Raw genomic sequence first — 17,579 nt, 5'->3', positions numbered from 1 at the left:
TTGATTAACTGAATTTAAATTCCTCAGCGGCGTGGTGGGATTTGAACTTGTGTCTCTGGATCGAGTGTGCCGACACTGTTGTGATGTAATGCAGTTACAAGGGAGATGCTTTCTCACCACTGGGGTTTTGCGGGGGGTTGTTGGTCTCTGGGCTTTTGATGGTTAATTTTAAGCTGATTGAGAGGGAAAACAATGTATCATCGCTCTCCCAAATGTACAGCGACAGGCAACTTTAGCCCCACTTTTTGTGGAAAAGTTAACCGGAGAGAGAAAATGAGGAAGAAAGAAGGAAAGACTTGCATTTATATAGCGCCTTTCACAACCACCGGACATCTCAAAGCGCTTTAAAGCCAATGAAGTGCTTTTGGAGTGTAGTCACAGTTGAAGAGAAGCAGGAAGTGCAGGGAACAGAAGTCGCTCCACACTCCATGTTCCCGTTGAGTCGTGCAGCGGTCTGGAGGTCTCGTGCAGCCGGCTTTTAAGTGGGGAAAAACCCCGCCCGCGCGCGCGGGGAAATGTGAATGGGCCACTTGCCCGAAAACAATGATCAGAAAGATTGGTCACTAATCAATCTTCCCCTGACGCTGTAGCCTTTATTGTCACAGAACCACTGGCTGGGCGCTGAAACTCGAAACAATCGCAGGGCATGAGATCGGTCATCTCACTGAACATGCGAGCAGTTTAAGGGTTAAATTATGAATATGTAACAACTGGTCATAATTCTCCGTTGATAAAATGTAAAGGAACCACCTTTTTGGCGAAGGGGCAGAAGAAAATATATACAAGGACTTTTCTCAATTTCAAAATCCTCATCCTTGTTTACAATCCCTCCATGGCCCTCGCCCCTCCCTATCTCTGTAATCTCCTCCAGCCCCCCCCCCCCCCCCCCCCCCGGAGATGTCTGCGCTCCTCTAATTCTGCCCTCCTGAGCATCCCTGATTATAATCGCTCCACCATTGGTGGCCGGGCCTTCTGTTGCCTGGGCCCCAAGCTCTGGAACTCCCTCCCTAAACCTCTCCGCGCCTCTTTCAAGACGCTCCTTAAGACCTACCTCTTTGACCAAGACTTTGGTCCTCTGCGCTAATTTCTACTTCTGCAGTTCGGTGTCAAATTGTTTGTCACACACCACTCCTGTGAAGCGCCTTGGGACATTTCACTACCTGAAAGGCGCTATATAAATATTGGTTGTTGTTGTGGTCCAGCAATAACATTGCCTCCTTTGCTCCAGATATATTTTGTCTTGCATTGTTCACCTATAACTCTGTCATGTCTGCGCAATGCTCTTTATAATAGAAGATCTATTTGGTTAATTTTTTGAATGCTGAAAGTTGTGATCATTTTCGTGCATCATTTTTCGGCCTCCTTTGAACAGTTGGGTAAAACCCCACTCTTTTTTTTTAATCAGAGTTGCGAAGGAATGGTTAATCGTAAAGTTAAGTTGGAAATGCGTAGAGAGAGCGAGTTGTTCAGATGTGGTGGGCTTTTCTACAGCGACTCAATGAACACGGCGACTAAAGTCGAAGTTATTCCCACATTAATTTCTTTTTTTTTTTACAGGGTTCTGTTCCAAACAAGTTCTATGTCCACAACGATATATTCCGTTACCAGGACGAAGTGTTCGACTCTGACGCAGAATTAGAAGAAGGTAGGAAATCGATCTGTATGAGGTGGCACATTCACAGATTATGCTGCAGCTCGAAATATTCACAGTTTGACCTCAAAAAGCGGACAACAGCTGGAGTACTGGGTCCAGTTCTGGTCACCACATTACAGGAAAGATGTGATTTCATTAGAGGGTACAGAGGAGATTTACGAGGATGTTATTGGGAGTGAAGAATTTTAGCGATGAAAGATTAGATAGGCTGGGGTTGTTTTCTTTGGAACACAGAAGGCTGAGGGGAGACCTTATTGCAGTAAAATTATGAGGGGCCCAGATAAGTGTGGAAAGGAAGTAGCTATTTCCCTTAGCAGAGGGGTCAACAACCAGGGGGCACAGATTAACGTAATTGGTAGGCGGTTTCATCATCACAGGCGGTCCCTCGAACGAGGATGACTTGGTTCCACACCAAAAAGGGATGAGTTCACAGATGTTTCAATGAAGGACCCGATGTTCCAGTCCTGAACTCCAGGGGAGGAAGATACCTGTGGGTGGATTTTTTTAACGTGGGGTGACCGTTGCACACCAGCCACCACACGGGGCTTGACAGAGCGAGGTCTTGGGCCAGTGGCAAGGGTTAACCAGGACAACTGGAGACCTGCTCTGCTGCACGGACCCAGTGTGCACACATATCGCAGTGTGGGCTGGGCCCGTGCTGCCCCTGGGCCCTCGGCTCTTCTGGGCCCCGTACCCTCATTTGTCGCACCCCCACCACGATCTCTCACCGCACCGCATCATCAAACATTCACCAAACCTCTGCCACAATCACTCGCCGAATCCTAACCACGATCTCTCATCGCTCCTCCGCCTCAATCACTTGATACACCTCCGCCACAATCTCTCGCTGCTCATTTGCGCCAACCCTTCCCACTCCTGCTGTGCCTGGGCCCTGCCAATGTTCCTGCCCACGCTCCAAATGGCGACTTGGGTTTTGATCCAGTCGCCCTCCTTGAAGCCGTCGCACACTTGTAGCCACTTGCGCTGGAAGCTGCAGTGGTTTAGAGGGGAGATGAGGGGAAATGTCTTCACCCAGAGGGTGGTGGGGGTCTGGAACTCACTGCCTGAAAGGTGGTAGAGGCAGAAACCCTCACCACATTTTAAAAAGTATCTGGATGTGCACCTGAAGTGCCGTAACCTACAGGGCTACGGACCGAGAGCTGGAAAGTGGGATTAGGCTGGGTAGCTCTTTGTCGGCCGGCGCGGACACGATGGGCCGAACAGCAGCCTCCTGTGTCGTAATTTTTTTAATGATTCTATCCCCCACTCCTCGACCACCCAACCCCCTTAAGTCTTTTCATACTCAATAAATATACACACACCTTTAGTTTGCAGTCTGCGTTGTTCGAAACAAAACGTCAAAAGGCCAAACTACATTGAAAATGTTCCCTGCGAATTAGAAACGGCGGCCTTGAACATGATGCACGCTATCTCGCCGTGCTCCAGCCCAAGATCAGAATTCAGTGATTTTATAAGGGGGAGAGCCATGCAAGTTCGACTTCTTGATTTGCTCACCTGCAATCAGATTTGCACAAAAGGGAACGTTCAAAGTTAAATTAGTCGCGACAATGGTGAACTGCAATTGAGAAAAACCACCGAAAACAAGTGTTCTGCCACTCCCACACATCACTGAACTGAAACTGTGCAGATTTACCTGCAAGATTGCAGAATGCCTTTTGCAACCTGCACCTTTAAGTGCCAAAAATGATTTAAAATTTCTCGAGTGGCAGGAGGGCTGGAATTCTTGAAAGTTATAAGAACATAAGAAATAGGAGCAGGATTCAGCCCCTCGAGCCTGCTCCGCCATTCAATAAGATCACGGCTGAGCTCCTAGCTCAACTCCACTTTCCTGCCCGATCCCCATATCCCTCGATTCCCCCAGAGTCCAAAACTCTATCGATCTCAGCCTTGAATATACTCAAAGACTGAGCCTCCACAGCCCTCTGGGGCAGAGAATTCCAAAGATTCACCATCCTCTGAGTGAAGAAATTCCTCCTCATCTCAGTCCTAAATGGCCGAGCCCTTATCCTGAGACTGTGACCCCTGGTTCTAGACTCCCCAGCCCGGGGGAAACATCCTCCCTGCTTCTACCCTGTCAAGTCCTGTAAGAATTTTACATGTTTAAATTAGATCACCTCTCATTCTTCTAAACTCTTAATTGCACAACACCGCCACTTGGCTTTTTGTTGAATTCTTGAAGACTTCTGCATGAGTACCGCTCAAAGCAGAACCGTTTAGAGCCGTTATCGCTCTTATCTGTGTTGAAATGTGTGCCTGAGTTAGTTGATGTCTTTTAAGCTAGTCTGCACTTTTTAGAATCTGAAGAGGAAGTGGAGGAGGAAACAGAAGAACATCAACTGTCTCCCGAACCTGCACAGGAAAATACTACTAATACGTATTATGAGGCTCATGCTGTCAGGTAAATACCTCGAACATTGGAAGTTCATTGTGTAAGAATGGCACTACAGTGGAAATGAGATCTCTTATTGCTGAATGGTTAGAATTCTTTCCAGGTGTTTAAAAAAAATTATTATTCGTTCCTGGGATGTGGGCGTCGCTGGCAAGGCCGGCATTTATTGCCCATCCCTAATTGCCCCTTGAGAAGGTGGTGGTGAGCCGCCTTCTTGAACCGCTGCAGTCCGTGTGGTGAAGGTGCTCCCACAGTGCTGTTAGGGAGGGAGTTCCAGGATTGTGACCCAGTTTGCGGTCCGTATCGACTTGTGCAGCAACCTAATAGGCTGCGGACCAGGATGCTGTTAGCAGGAGTCTTCACTTCGAATGGCATCTGTGGTCAGTGCGGGCCTGCCACTGCTCCAAAGGATGAACTGCGCTAGTCTTTAGATGCTGGGCAGTGTAAAGCCACCATTTTCTGGCCTGCTGAATCCGTCTCGTGTGCAGCATCCTTGCCTCATGCTGCATTATAATCCCTGCAATGGGACGAGGAACAGGCTCATGACTGTTGGCACACACGAGCTTCGTACTAAGGGGCGTACTAAACATACAGTGACAATGTAGGTAAATTTAGTTCCTTGTTTCTGGACCTAATTTTTCAGTAAAATGACTTTAAAGCAGGCAGTTGCTTCAAGTGCTGTTTGTGGAACTGAACTCGAGGGCAGGATTGTAAGCAATGTTCCCGTTAGATATTTTTTGGGTGCGCTTTAACCGGCTGCGCAGCCTGTCCGATCTTTCGCACAAGCGCGGGTATTCCCTTTGTCGAGCCGGCGAGCGTCCTGTGCGGGACCTCCAGACCGCTGCGCCGCTTAACGGGATCGTTGATTGTAAGTGAAAATTCCTAGATCGCAACAGCTGAGCGGCTAGCGCAAAAGTTGCTGTGTTATATTGGGGATCCGTTTTATTTGCACAGCACTCTCCCCTGTTCACGACCCGTGCGACACATCTCCAGTCTTCGTGCCAATTTGTCAATATCGTCGCTTGCAAAATGAACCGATTTTTTTGCCGAATAATTTAGTGGCTCTCCCATTTATATCTCTCGCTGCTCCTGTGCAAGTGCTGAGGTGAGGATCATTTGGGGTTTAATAGATTTTTGACCTGCTGGTCTTGGAATGTATTTTGACTTTACCATTTGTGTGTTTTTACTTTTTTTTTAAAAATATAAAGTAATGGCGTGGAGGAACCACTTGAGGAGTCGGCTCCAGACCCCGAGCCCGAACCCGAATCTAAAACCGAGGAGGTAAAACCGGAACCGGAACTGGTGGAGAAGAGCGTGGAAGAGTCGGAGGAGAAGGCTCCCTCTCCTGCCCCAGTGGAACCAGTTTCTCAGCTCCAGGAGCCCCCCAAGGTTAATACCAGTCTCATTGTGTAGCTTACTCTGACAGCTGTAACTTTTCTGCCTCTGTCTTATAGACCCACTGCCTCATTTTTTTTTTAAAAAACAAAAGTGCTTTTTAAATAAAACTTTGTATGTAGACAGGACTGCAAAAATAAGTTGTACGGATTGCTAAACTAACTGGGTATTGATATTAAGATATAGTTACTGAAGGTTAAAACTGGTAAGTTGTGACAGTTTTAGTTTGACTGTGACAACCGCTGAAGTAGACATGTTAAATGCAATTGCCCGATATAATTAGCACCAGACTGCAAGCTTACCCAACTGTTGGGCTCAGGATTTTTTGTATTTCAGAGAATGCTTTATTTCTTGATAGTAGCATAGGTATGTCTTGCATTCTCTGCAGGCTTTCTCCTGGGCCTCAGTGACCAGTAAAAATCTGCCTCCTAGTGGTACAGTTGCTTCCTCCGGAATTCCTTCCCATGTTGTTAAAGCATCAGCCTCACAGGTAATCTGTGAATGGACCTGCTTTTTAATATATATATATATATATAAAAAATTATTCAAATTTCTTTTCTTCAAAAGAAAAGCTTTAGATTATACTGTCTGTTTTTCAATTTGGATTAGGTAACTGCTTTTAACATTTAAAAAAAAAACTGCTAGCATAGATATTTGTGGTCGTTGTTGTTCGCACGTACCCTTGCTAAAGTAACATTGTCAATCGGTAACTGGAGGGAGACTTGTTTTTTTAGGCAGGAAGCGAAAACTGTAACTAGCATCCGTCGCTGAATTAAAATGTGCAAATGAACGGTTTGCGATTGTGTGTGTTTCATCGAGCCATTGTAGCAACTTTTTTTTTCTCTCCCGCCTCCCTCCCCACTTCCCCCCCCCCCCCGCCCCCCCCCACCACCCCGTGTGAAACTCCAGCCCAGAGCCGAAGCGAAAAGTGAAAGCCAGACGCCCCCCCCCCGGCCCCGAGACCAGCGACCTCGGGAGAGGCTGGGGATGGTAGTCCGAGGACCCAGGACAGGTGAGCTCGTGCGCCTGTACGTGCGTTCGGTTTTATTCACGGCGCGCAAGGGGCAAAAGTAGAGGAGGCGCAAAGAAGATTGACGAGAATTATCACCAGAACGGAGAGGTTCTACCTGTCGGGAAAGACGGATCAGGCTGCGGCTCTTTGCTCTTGTACATAACAAAAAAAGAGAAGGCGGAGAGCACTGCTTACCCCGAATTTCTTTGTTGGGGTGAGGGAGAGGTGCACGGTCCCTTTAAGGGACTCCACGGCTAAAGGGATCAAGGGGTATGGAGAGAAGGCAGGAATGGGGTGCTGAAGTTGCATGATCAGCCATGATGATATTGAATGGTGGTGCAGGCTCAAAGGGCCGAATGGCCGACTTCTGCACCTACTTTCTAAGTTTCCACGGCACGTTCAAAGTTTCGCGTGTGTGCGAAATTTCACATTTGATAAGCAGCTCGATGGCTGCACGGGACTGGCAGACGGCCACACAGCTTATTGGGAACGCTGGCTGAGCAGTGACCTGATGGGTGTCTTGAAAATTAGGTTCAGTAGTCTTAAAGGAGATATTTCCAAAATTAGGGGGCCATCAATAACAGACAGTCACTAATAAATCCAACCGGGAATTCAGGAGAAACTTCTTTACCCAGAGAGCGGTGAGAATGTGGAACTCGCTGCCACAGGGAGGGGTTGAGGTGAATAGTATCGATGTATTTAAGGGGAAGCTGGATAAACACATGAGGGAGAAAGGAATAGAAGGATATGGTGATGGGGTGAGATGGAGAGGGGTGGGAGGGGGCTGGTGTGGAGCATAAACCCCGGCACGGAGCGGTGGGACATAAACCCCGGCACGGAGCGGTGGGGCATAAACCCCGGCACGGAGCGGTGGGGCATAAACCCCGGCACGGAGCGGTGGAGCATAAACCCCGGCACGGAGCGGTGGAGCATAAACCCCGGCACGGAGCGGTGGGGCATAAACCCCGGCACGGAGCGGTGGGGCATAAACCCCGGCACGGAGCGGTGGGGCATAAACCCCGGCACGGAGCGGTGGGGCATAAACCCCGGCACGGAGCGGTGGGGCATAAACCCCGGCACGGAGTGGTGGGGCCCAATGGCCTGTTCCTGAGCAGAGTATTGTGCTGGTGTTTGTAAACTGGGAAACGAAAGAAGCACAAAACTGGCGGAGGCAGGGTAAAGCAATTGCCTGTCTTTTTACAAAGTGCTGCAAAGACTGAGTGGGTCAGGCAGCATCCGTGGACAGAGGGGTTATCGACCCGAACGTTCCTCTGTTTCTCTCTCCAGGAATGCTGCCCGACCCGCTGAGCGTTTCCAGCAATTTCGTTTTTTGTTTCGGATTCCTGTTGCCCACCTTTTTATCTGGGTTTGAGTCCAACCGACACGCTGTGCTGAAAATCTCCCCTGCGAGCTGGAACCGAGGTTTTGGCAGTCTCGATCCAGTACCGAGGCAGCCTAAAGGCAGACTTGGATTTATATAGCATCTTTCGTGATCCACCGGACGTCGCTTTACAACCAAGGAAGTACTTTTGGAGTGTAGTCACTGTTGTAATGTGGGAAACGTGGCAGGCAATTTGCGCACAGCAAGCTCCAACACACAGCAATGTGATAATGACCAGATAATCTTTTTTTAATGTTATGTTGATTGAGGAATAAATATTAGCCCCAGGACACCGGGGAGAACTCCCCTGTTCCTCTTCGATATAGTGCCACAGGTTATTTTACATCCACCTGAGAGAGCAGACGGGGCCTCGGTTTAACATCTCATCTGAAAAACAGGACCTCTGACAGTGCGGCGCTCCCTCAGCACTGCCCCTCCGACAGTGCGGCGCTCCCTCAGCACTGCCCCTCCGACAGTGCGGCGCTCCCTCAGCACTGCCCCTCCGACAGTGCGGCGCTCCCTCAGTACTGCCCCTCCGACAGTGCGGCACTCCCTCAGTACTGCCCCTCCGACAGTGCGGCGCTCCCTCAGTACTGCCCCTCCGACAGTGCAGCGCTCCCTCAGTACTGCCCCCCCGACAGTGCGGAGCTCCCTCAGTACTGCCCCTCCGACGGCGCAGCGCTCCCTCAGTACTGCCCCTCCGACAGTGCGGCGCTCCCTCAGTACTGCCCCTCCGACAGTGCAGCACTCCCTCAGTACTGCCCCTCCGACAGTGCGGCACTCCCTCAGTACTGCCCCTCCGACAGTGCGGCGCTCCCTCAGTACTGCCCCTCCGACAGTGCAGCACTCCCTCAGTACTGCCCCTCCGACAGTGCGGCGCTCCCTCAGTACTGCCCCTCCGACAGTGCAGCACTCCCTCAGTACTGCCCCTCCGACAGTGCGGCGCTCCCTCAGTACTGCCCCTCCGACAGTGCGGCGCTCCCTCAGTACTGCCCCTCCGACAGTGCGGCGCTCCCTCAGTACTGCCCCTCCGACAGTGCGGCGCTCCCTCAGTACTGCCCCTCCGACAGTGCGGCGCTCCCTCAGTACTGCACTGCGAGTGTCAGCCTGGATTTTTCGTGCACAAATCCCTGAAGTGGGCCTTGGACCCACAACCTTCTGACTCCGAGCCGAGGGTGCTGCTCACTGAGACAAGGATGGGGACTCCTGAGGTACCATTATGGTGTGAGACGAGAAAGTCTACAACTGGATAAACAAAGTATTTTGCTGCAATATCTTTCTCAATGTTTTTAATCAAAATACTAGTTATGTTTGTACAGCTATTCGTGTTACTTGTGGACCAACTTGGAAATGCAAGGACCATTTTAAAATCTTATCAAGAGAAACCTGTGTGTGTGTTGCAGGTCGAGGAGACATTGAACCAAACGAGATTGAGAATCGGCGAGTTGTTCGTTACCCAGATAGTCACCAGCTTTTTGTTGGCAACTTGCCCCATGACATCGATGAAAATGAACTGAAAGACTTCTTCATGAGTGAGTCATTACCTGTAGCCCAATGTGGAAATGCCTGATTCTTAACTGAGTGATCCTGCACAGAGACCTAAGCCCAAGAAAGAAAGAAGGACGTGCATTTATATAGCGCCTTTCACCACTACCAGACGTCCCAAAGCGCTTTACAGCCAATGAAGTACTTTTGGAGTGTCGTCACTGTTATAATGTGGGAAACGCGGCAGCCAACTTGCGCACAGCAAGCTCCCACACACAGCAAGGTGATAATACCCAGAGATGGCAGATGGGGCCTCGGCTTAATGGCTCATCCAAAAGACAGCAACTCCCGACAGTGCGGCGCTCCCCCAGCCCTGCCCCTCCGACAGTGCGGCGCTCCCCCAGCCCTGCCCCTCCGACAGTGCGGCGCTCCCCCAGCCCTGCCCCTCCGACAGTGCGGCGCTCCCCCAGCCCTGCACTGGGAGTGTCAGCCTAGATTTTTGTGCTTGTGTCCCTGGAGTGGGACTTGAACCCACAACCTTCTGACTCAGAGGCGAGAGTGCTGCCCACTGAGCCACGGCTGGCACACAAGGATAATCTATCCTTATCATCTGCCAATCTGGAAATCTGATTTTGCCAGCCTTTAATAGAGCAGGGCTATGCTACAGCTTCTTGTTTGCACATATTTGGCCGTTTCTACTTTTTTGTTTTTCTTCTCGTGTGATATGTGAACTTTGGTGCATCATAACCCCCTGACCCTGAACTCTCTGAAACCTCAACTCTCCACGGGGAAACGGGTAAATCAATCAGTGACATGTAAAGCCTGCTGGTGGTGTGTACTGAAGTTGCATGTTCAGCCATGAACTCATTGAATGGCGGTGCAGGCTAGAAGGGCCGAATGGCCTACTCCTGCACCTATTTTCTATGTTTCTATGTTTCTATTGTTAGCCGTCAACCTCCTTTCTCCTCTGCTCGCAACACGTTTAAGAGTTAGCACGAGACTCAGCAGTGGTGTGTACAGAGCACACTTTATTTATACACAGTAAAAGGCCGTAAATGTATCCAGTGAGTGGCCGTTTTCAGTTTCTTTATCTTTCGAGCCCCCTGACATGCTCCTGAAAACCACGATCCTTTATACACCACATTTCGACTACGTGAAGGAAAATGTCATAGATAAGACTGTGACATGTATCTATTCCCAAACAAAAATCGACTATCCATGTAAACAGCTATAGTTTGTTCAGTTCAAAACTACTTCCCCCTGAACAAGACTTCTTGGTGTATCGAGCTAGAAATTCCATTTTTGGTCATAACGGTATTTTTCTGCCAAAAATACAGCTATGATTCCGAGGTCTAACGTGCCGGGGGGGGGGGGGGGGGAGGAAATGTGCCCAGCAGTAAACTCCCCCTCCCCCGCGCCCCCCCTCCCCCCCCCCCCCCCAGAAAAATTGCAAAAAATCACTAAACATTCAGAAGACCCTTTTCTATCGAATCGCTGCAAAATAATTACAAAATATAAACTTTCTAACTGCTACCTACCACCGTTCCAAGGGCTGTAACGCAGGTTTTTCCCGGGCTGTTTTTCCCGTCCTATCTACGAGCCAAATTTCAGGCGAAAGCACGGTTTCCAGTCTTGCACGCCGGCGGTCTGCTCCCCAGCGGTACTACAAACCCGCCAGCGCAAGACTTGAGCGAATTTCACGGATCACCATTTTTCACCAAAAACGGCGAAATATCGCCGAAAAACCAGGCAGCAAGGCTGGGCAATTTCCAGCCCATTTTCTTTTATTACCCGAGAGCTGCAGGTCTTCATACCTGCTGCTGTTCCGCCACTAACACTTCGTTCCTTACGCAAGCACTTTACATATCTGGACAAACCACGCATTCTCCTCAAGACACTTGAGTCATCCTGTTTATATTGAAAAGCCTGTTGCCTCAAGACACCAACACGTTTGACTGTTGATCCTTAACTCCCCAAGATATCCGACATACACGATGTCCAACAATTCTGTATTTATTTTAGGGGTGAGGAAACCAATATTGCAGATGGCTGCAAACTTGCCAGGCCAAGTCATGTTTATGGCTGTCCATCAAACAAATTGAAAATGATTAATATGCTCAATAATTGTGCACAGCGGGAGCTACTGATCAAACAGATTAATTTAGCCGCAGCCAGCCGTGTTGAGATGTCCTCTCCAGTAATCAAAATTGTTGTGCCGTATTTCGAAGTTAATGGTTGTTTCCCAAGCCTGCTAAAGTACCTGTTCTGGTTCGCCTTGTTGCTGTGTTTTGCAGTTTAAATATATTTCCTGGAATCATAGAAATTTACAGCATGGAAGGAGGCCATTCGGCCCATCGTGTCTGAGCCGGCCGACAAAGAGCTACCCAGCTTAATCCCACTTTCCAGCTCTCGGTCCGTAGCCCTGTAGGTTACGACACTTCAAGTGCACATCCAGGTACTGTTTAAATGTGATGAGGGTTTCTGCCTCTACCACCCTTTCAGGCAGTGAGTTCCAGACCCCCACCACCCTCTGGGTGAAGACATTTCCCCTCAAATCCCCTCTAAACCTTCACCCAATTACTTTAGATTTATGCCCCCCGGTTGTTGACCCCTCTACGAAGGGAAACAGGTCCTTCCTATCCACTCTATCCAGGCCCCTCATAATTTTATACACCTCAATCAGGTCTCCCCTCAGCCTCCTCTGTTCCAAAGAAAACAACCCCAGCCTATCCAATCTTTCCTCATCGCTAAAATTCTCCAGTCCAGGCAACTTCCCCGTAAATCTCCTCTGTACCCTCTCCAGTGCAATCACATCTTTCCTGTAATGTGGTGACCAGAACTGCACGCAGTACTCTAGCTGTGGCCTAAAATATTTTATACAGTTCAAGCATTTCTTCTGCTTTTTGTGCCCTGGCTAGGTTTTGGCAACGTGGTCGAGCTCCGTATCAATACCAAGAGCAGCGGAGGAAAGCTGCCCAACTTTGGGTTTGTGGTGTTTGATGATCCCGATCCAGTCCAGAGGATCCTGAGCGCCAAGGTAAAGGCTAAACCAACAAACGTGCATTTCAATAGCGCTTTCCTCAACCGGGGGATGTCCCAAAGCGCTTTACAGCCAAGGAAGTACTTTTCGAAGTGTAGTCGCTGTCGTAATGTGGGAAACGCGACAGCCCATTTGCGCACAGCAAGCTCCCACAAACAGCACTACGATTATAAATGATTATCTGGCAATTGTGATGTTGATTGAGGGTTAAATATTGGCCCCACGGTGCCGGGGAGAACTTCCCTGCACTACTTTGACAGTGCGGTGCTCCCTCAGTGCTGCCCCTCCGACAGTGCGGCGCTCCCTCAGTGCTGCCCCTCCGACAGTGCGGCGCTCCCTCAGTACTGCCCCTCCGACAGTGCGGTGCTCCCTCAGTGCTGCCCCTCCGACAGTGCGGTGCTCCCTCAGTGCTGCCCCTCCGACAGTGCGGCGCTCCCTCAGTGCTGCCCCTCCGACAGTGCGGCGCTCCCTCAGTACTGCCCCTCCGACAGTGCGGCGCTCCCTCAGTGCTGCCCCTCCGACTGTGCGGCGCTCCCTCAGTGCTGCCCCTCCGACTGTGCGGCGCTCCCTCAGTACTGCCCCTCCGACTGTGCGGCGCTCCCTCAGTACTGCCCCTCCGACAGTGCGGCACTCCCTCAGTACTGCACTGGGAGTGTCCGCCTCGCCAGGTCTGTGGAGTGGGGGTTGAACCTGTGTCCTTGTGACTCCGAGGAGAGAGCGTGACCCACCAAGGTGCGGCTGACGGCGACTGACACAATCCCGTCATCTTGCGGGACTGGGGGGGCGGGGGTGGGGGTGGGGGTGGTGAGGGAAAGAAATAAATGAATAAAATGTGATTACGATTTGCGTCCGACCGCTAAAGCTGAAATCTGTGTCTGCAGCCGGTTATGTTCCGAGGCGAGGTGCGCCTGAACGTGGAGGAGAAGAAGACGCGGGCGGTCCGCGAGGGAGAGCGCCGGGGCGGCGGCGACGATCGCAGGGACACCCGTCGCAGTGACCGAGGCTCGGGCCCGCGGGGCATGATCGGCGGGGGGATGATGCGGGACCGAGATACCCGGGGACCCCCGCCCAGAGGGGGCATGGCCCCGAAGCCGGGCCCCGGGAGAGGGGGCTTGCCCGGCGAAGGCCGTTTTGCCGGACCCCGCCGTTAACCCGCCACCGCTCGCCGTTCCCGATGTCTCGCCGGCGGTGCCACACTCTCCGTTTTCTCTCTTTCCCCCCCCCCCCCCCCCTCCCATTTTGTTTTGCGTTATTGTTAATTTTGGCTTTGGAATGTGACACAGCCTGTTTTTTCATTTCTATGTGAAAACAAGCCGCCTTTTTACCAGTTACATCAAAGTGATCATTTTCCCTATTTTTGGAACAGGATTTAAGCAAAAAAAAACATTGTATAAGGACTTGGAAAAAAACAAACACAAAAAAGGCTTCGATTTAATTGCAACCCATTTTAAAAAGCTGAAGATTCACCCATTTACAAAGAGAACACAACCTCGGACGTTTGTTATAACTTGGCTGCTTTATTTCCTGAGCGTGTCGAGTTTCTGCCCAGTTCTATTGAGGAAATCAAGTTGGTGCAGTCTGGAGGAGCTTTGCCTGGGTATTTTCCTTGCTCAGAATACTTGGCACCAGGGCCTGCATTCATGCACACTCATCACAATGCACTAACGGGCACTGGCGGAGCGATATTCACCCCCACAACGGCAGGAGGGAGACGCTGTCCGCTCCAACAGGGGTAGGACGACTTGATCGGCTGTGTGGGCTTTTTTGAATCTTAAGTACTTGCTGTGACTGACCTGTTCCCCCACATCTGTAAAACCTTTTTTTTAAAGGGACAATGTTTGCAACCGTTTCAGATGGAGATGGATTTTTTTTTTTGTTTTCTCGTGAACTTTAAAAAAAAAAATTGAAATATAAAAAAAGCCGATTGTGAAACTGGTGTTAAACGGCACCCAGACGCAAGAGTTTGGCAGCGTGGCCCCTCGTGTTTTCTATCTACCCCTCTGCAATACAGGGACATCTCGCTGCTCCACACCGTTTACCTCCCTGTCCCCTCCCCCCCCCCCCTCCCCCCCCCCCCACCCACCCATGATCTGTGCAGTTATGAATGTACAGCGGAAAAAAAAAATCATAGCTAAACGTTACTGTTTTTTTTAAGTTCTTTCGAAAGTGTAATGAGCATGTTGGTGCCTTCGATCGATACATCATTCCAGTCTAACTGGCAACTCTGGCTGCGGCGGTGTACTAAGCCAAAAAAGCTTGTACTAAGCTGTAAAACCTTACGGAATCACTCGTGTGTTGATGAAATGCAAAGATGCAAAGAGCTTGCAGCATCCTTGCTCTGTGTGTGTGTGTGTGTCTCTGTGTGTGTGTGTGTCTCTGTGTGTGTGCGTGTGTCTCTGTGTGTGCGTGTGTGTGTGTGTGGTGCAAGTGTTGAAGAAAGAAGAAAATTGCACAATATCCCATTCACCTGTTCCTAGCTGTTTTTATTTTTGTACCATTCCTGCAACCTGGTGGTTGCTTTTTTTTTGTTGCTGGCGTTTGTGTTTTACATTGGAAAATTAGGTATGTCAAATTAAAACCCATTACTGTTGACCTTTACGAAAAATATGCAAAGCGCATATACTTTACCTGCATAAACCGGTTATTTAAAGATGTGTGCTCACCGATGTGATTTTAGTTTACGATAAAGCATTTCCTTTTGAGGGAAAGCTGCATTATGTGGAGGTTAAAACTGACTGTCGCGTGTTCTTGTTCCAAAAAATATATGGGCTGACATAAAGGATACTGCAGCTTTGTGTGCAGTCGGCAGCTTGTTGGCCTCTGCACCAATATTTGGCTTTACCTTAAACCGCAGCTGAAGAAGAAGCCAAACTAGACGCGATGCAAGAACGCCCTGCTGTGTTGAGGTTGCGTTTCGGGATGTCATTTAAGTCACAGCTTCTAGCGGCAATGCACATTTCTCTCCGTGGCGCAAGTGATTATTTCTGAAGCAGTAATTTGTTTACATGCAGAGCTCGAGGCTGTCGCTTGCCGACTGTTTCGGCAAAACTGGCACGGCCCACGTGGTGAAGTTCACTCGCTTTCCAACTGTGGAAAGAACAATTGTGTCTGTCGGTTTTCAATTTCGTTTTGAGAATTTTCTGAGGTCTTCCTTGTTTGATGGGAGTCTTGCACTATTTCTCAAATTCTGGGATACATTGTGTTTTCAATCTTGTTCAAACTATTTCCCCCCTCTCCCTGACTGATGGCTACTTCACATCTATTAATGTGGCCTGGAAAATATTGTACTTGAAGTTTCCATCAGGCAAGGAAGGGTTTAAGCGTCTCTTTCTATCCCCTCCCCACACACCCCAAATCTTACTTGAAACCCTCGCCCTGGACCCCCAACTTGGTTTCAGTATCATTTGCACACATTCATTGCCAGGTAATTTACCAGAATCTCACCGTTTTCCGCTGTGCTAATTGCTACACCTTCACCAGCATTGAACTTTCCGTTTCCTTTTCAAAACCACTCGTGGAACTGGAGACCACTTTTCCCAGCAAGTCCCAAGTTGAATTAACTTGGCGGCAGGTGGGGGGGAAGCAGGCAAGAAAGCCACCCGTCGATCTGGCTTGCTTCTCTCCGTCTTCAAATATCGATGAAACAAACAAAACAAAAGGAAAACAAAATAATCTGGTACTATCAGAAGGGGGTGACTGACTGGTGATTAGTTCACTGAATTTAATTGTGTGCTTATAGTCCTGTTTCCCCATTCCTTTAGAATCGTCGATAATACCCCTGAAGCAAAGCTAGTAGACTTTTTCCCACTCGGAGAGTTTATTACCGGGTGGCTCTAGATGCCGGTACCTGTTACTGTATTGGAGCGATATTCCATTCTTGCCAACGGGATAGGCTTTTACCGCCTTGGCTTTTGAGGGTATTGTAGATAATTAAAATTGGTTTGCCATCTTAAGCTGATGTGTGTTTGGCCACCTTATGCTGTCAGTGACAGGTGTCGCAGGTGGCTACTCATCATTTTTTGATTTTCATTTTTTTTTGAATGTGTTGGACTAAACATTCAATAAACTACTGATGTCTGAAGCATTCAAATTTGTTTTCAGTTTGGTAATTCCTGCCTCCTTTTTTTTAAGATTTTGCATTTACATTGCGCCTTTCGGGATGTGAAGTACTTTTTGGACTGCCGTCAGTTTTCTCCCTGCCTTCAGGTGAACGTGTCGTGCAGTTTGGTGCAAAGTAAGATCCCACAAAAGGAATGATTTGGGTGTTTGTAGAAAGAAAGACAGACAGACTTCCATTCATAGAGCGCCTATCTCCACCGGATGTCCCAAAGCGCTTTACCAATGACGTGTAGTCACTATTGTGATGTGGGAAATCCGGCAGTCAGTTAGCGCACAGCAAGCTCCCACAAACAGCAATCTGATAATGACCAGATAATCTGTTTCAGTGATGTTGATTGAGCGATAAATATTGGCCCCAGGACACCCTGCACTGCTTCAAAATAGTGCCATGGGATCTTTTACACTACCTGAGAGAGAACAGACAGGGCCTCGGTTTAACATCTCATCCAAAAGACGGTACAGCGCTCCCTCAGTACAGCGCCTCCGCCGGTGCGGCGCTCCCTCAGTACAGCCCCTCCGCCGGTGCGGCGCTCCCTCAGTACAGCCCCTCCGCCGGTGCGGCGCTCCCTCAGTACAGCCCCTCCGCCGGTGCGGCGCTCCCTCAGTACCGGCAGTGCGGCGCTCCCTCAGTGCCGCCGCCCCTCCGACAGTGCGGCGCTCCTGGAGTGTCCGCCCAGATTTTTTTTTCTCCAGTCTCTGGAGTGGGTCTTTAACCCACGACCTTCTGACTCATAGAAACATAGAAATTTACAGCGCAGTAGTGCTCAGACGAGAGTGCTACCCACGAAGCCACAGCAGGCACTGATGGTGTTGGGTGAAGGGTTGAGTGTGTTGGGCCAGGACGCCTGGAGAATTCCTTGGGAAAGGCCTCGAGACCTTTCACATCTATTCTTACAGGGCTTGGCAGGGTAGATGCAGGGAGGGTGTTTCCCCCGGGCTGGGGAGTCTAGAACCAGGGGTCACAGTCTCAGGATAAGGGCTCGGCCATTTAGGACTGAGATGAGGAGGAATTTCTTCACTCAGAGGGTGGTGAATCTTTGGAATTCTCTGCCCCAGAGGGCTGTGGAGGCTCAGTAGTTGACT

The 17,579-nt window shown here is 49.7% G+C and overlaps 1 protein-coding gene across 3 annotated transcripts in view; it reads left to right on the top strand.

Moving 5' to 3' along the window:
* Positions 1–16,467, top strand: part of LOC139250766 (ras GTPase-activating protein-binding protein 2-like) — a 47,504-nt gene extending 31,037 nt beyond the window's left edge. For 2 of the 3 annotated variants that reach the window (XM_070873128.1, XM_070873129.1), the window contains exons 5-12: positions 1,558–1,645; positions 3,971–4,073; positions 5,273–5,453; positions 5,848–5,949; positions 6,369–6,471; positions 9,256–9,384; positions 12,256–12,374; positions 13,259–16,467. In XM_070873128.1, coding sequence (XP_070729229.1) covers positions 1,558–1,645; positions 3,971–4,073; positions 5,273–5,453; positions 5,848–5,949; positions 6,369–6,471; positions 9,256–9,384; positions 12,256–12,374; positions 13,259–13,528 — 1,095 coding nt within the window. In that variant the 3' untranslated portion in view covers positions 13,529–16,467. The remainder of the gene's footprint in view (positions 1–1,557; positions 1,646–3,970; positions 4,074–5,272; positions 5,454–5,847; positions 5,950–6,368; positions 6,472–9,255; positions 9,385–12,255; positions 12,375–13,258) is intronic. The other variant, XM_070873130.1, reaches the window with a different exon arrangement.
* Positions 16,468–17,579: the final 1,112 nt, after the last annotated feature.

Source organism: Pristiophorus japonicus, chromosome 2, assembly GCF_044704955.1.
Source record: "Pristiophorus japonicus isolate sPriJap1 chromosome 2, sPriJap1.hap1, whole genome shotgun sequence".
NCBI classification, from domain to species: Eukaryota; Metazoa; Chordata; class Chondrichthyes; family Pristiophoridae; genus Pristiophorus; species Pristiophorus japonicus.
The sequence above is the reverse complement of the archived record's forward strand: the minus strand, read 5'-3'. Positions and strand labels throughout refer to the sequence as shown.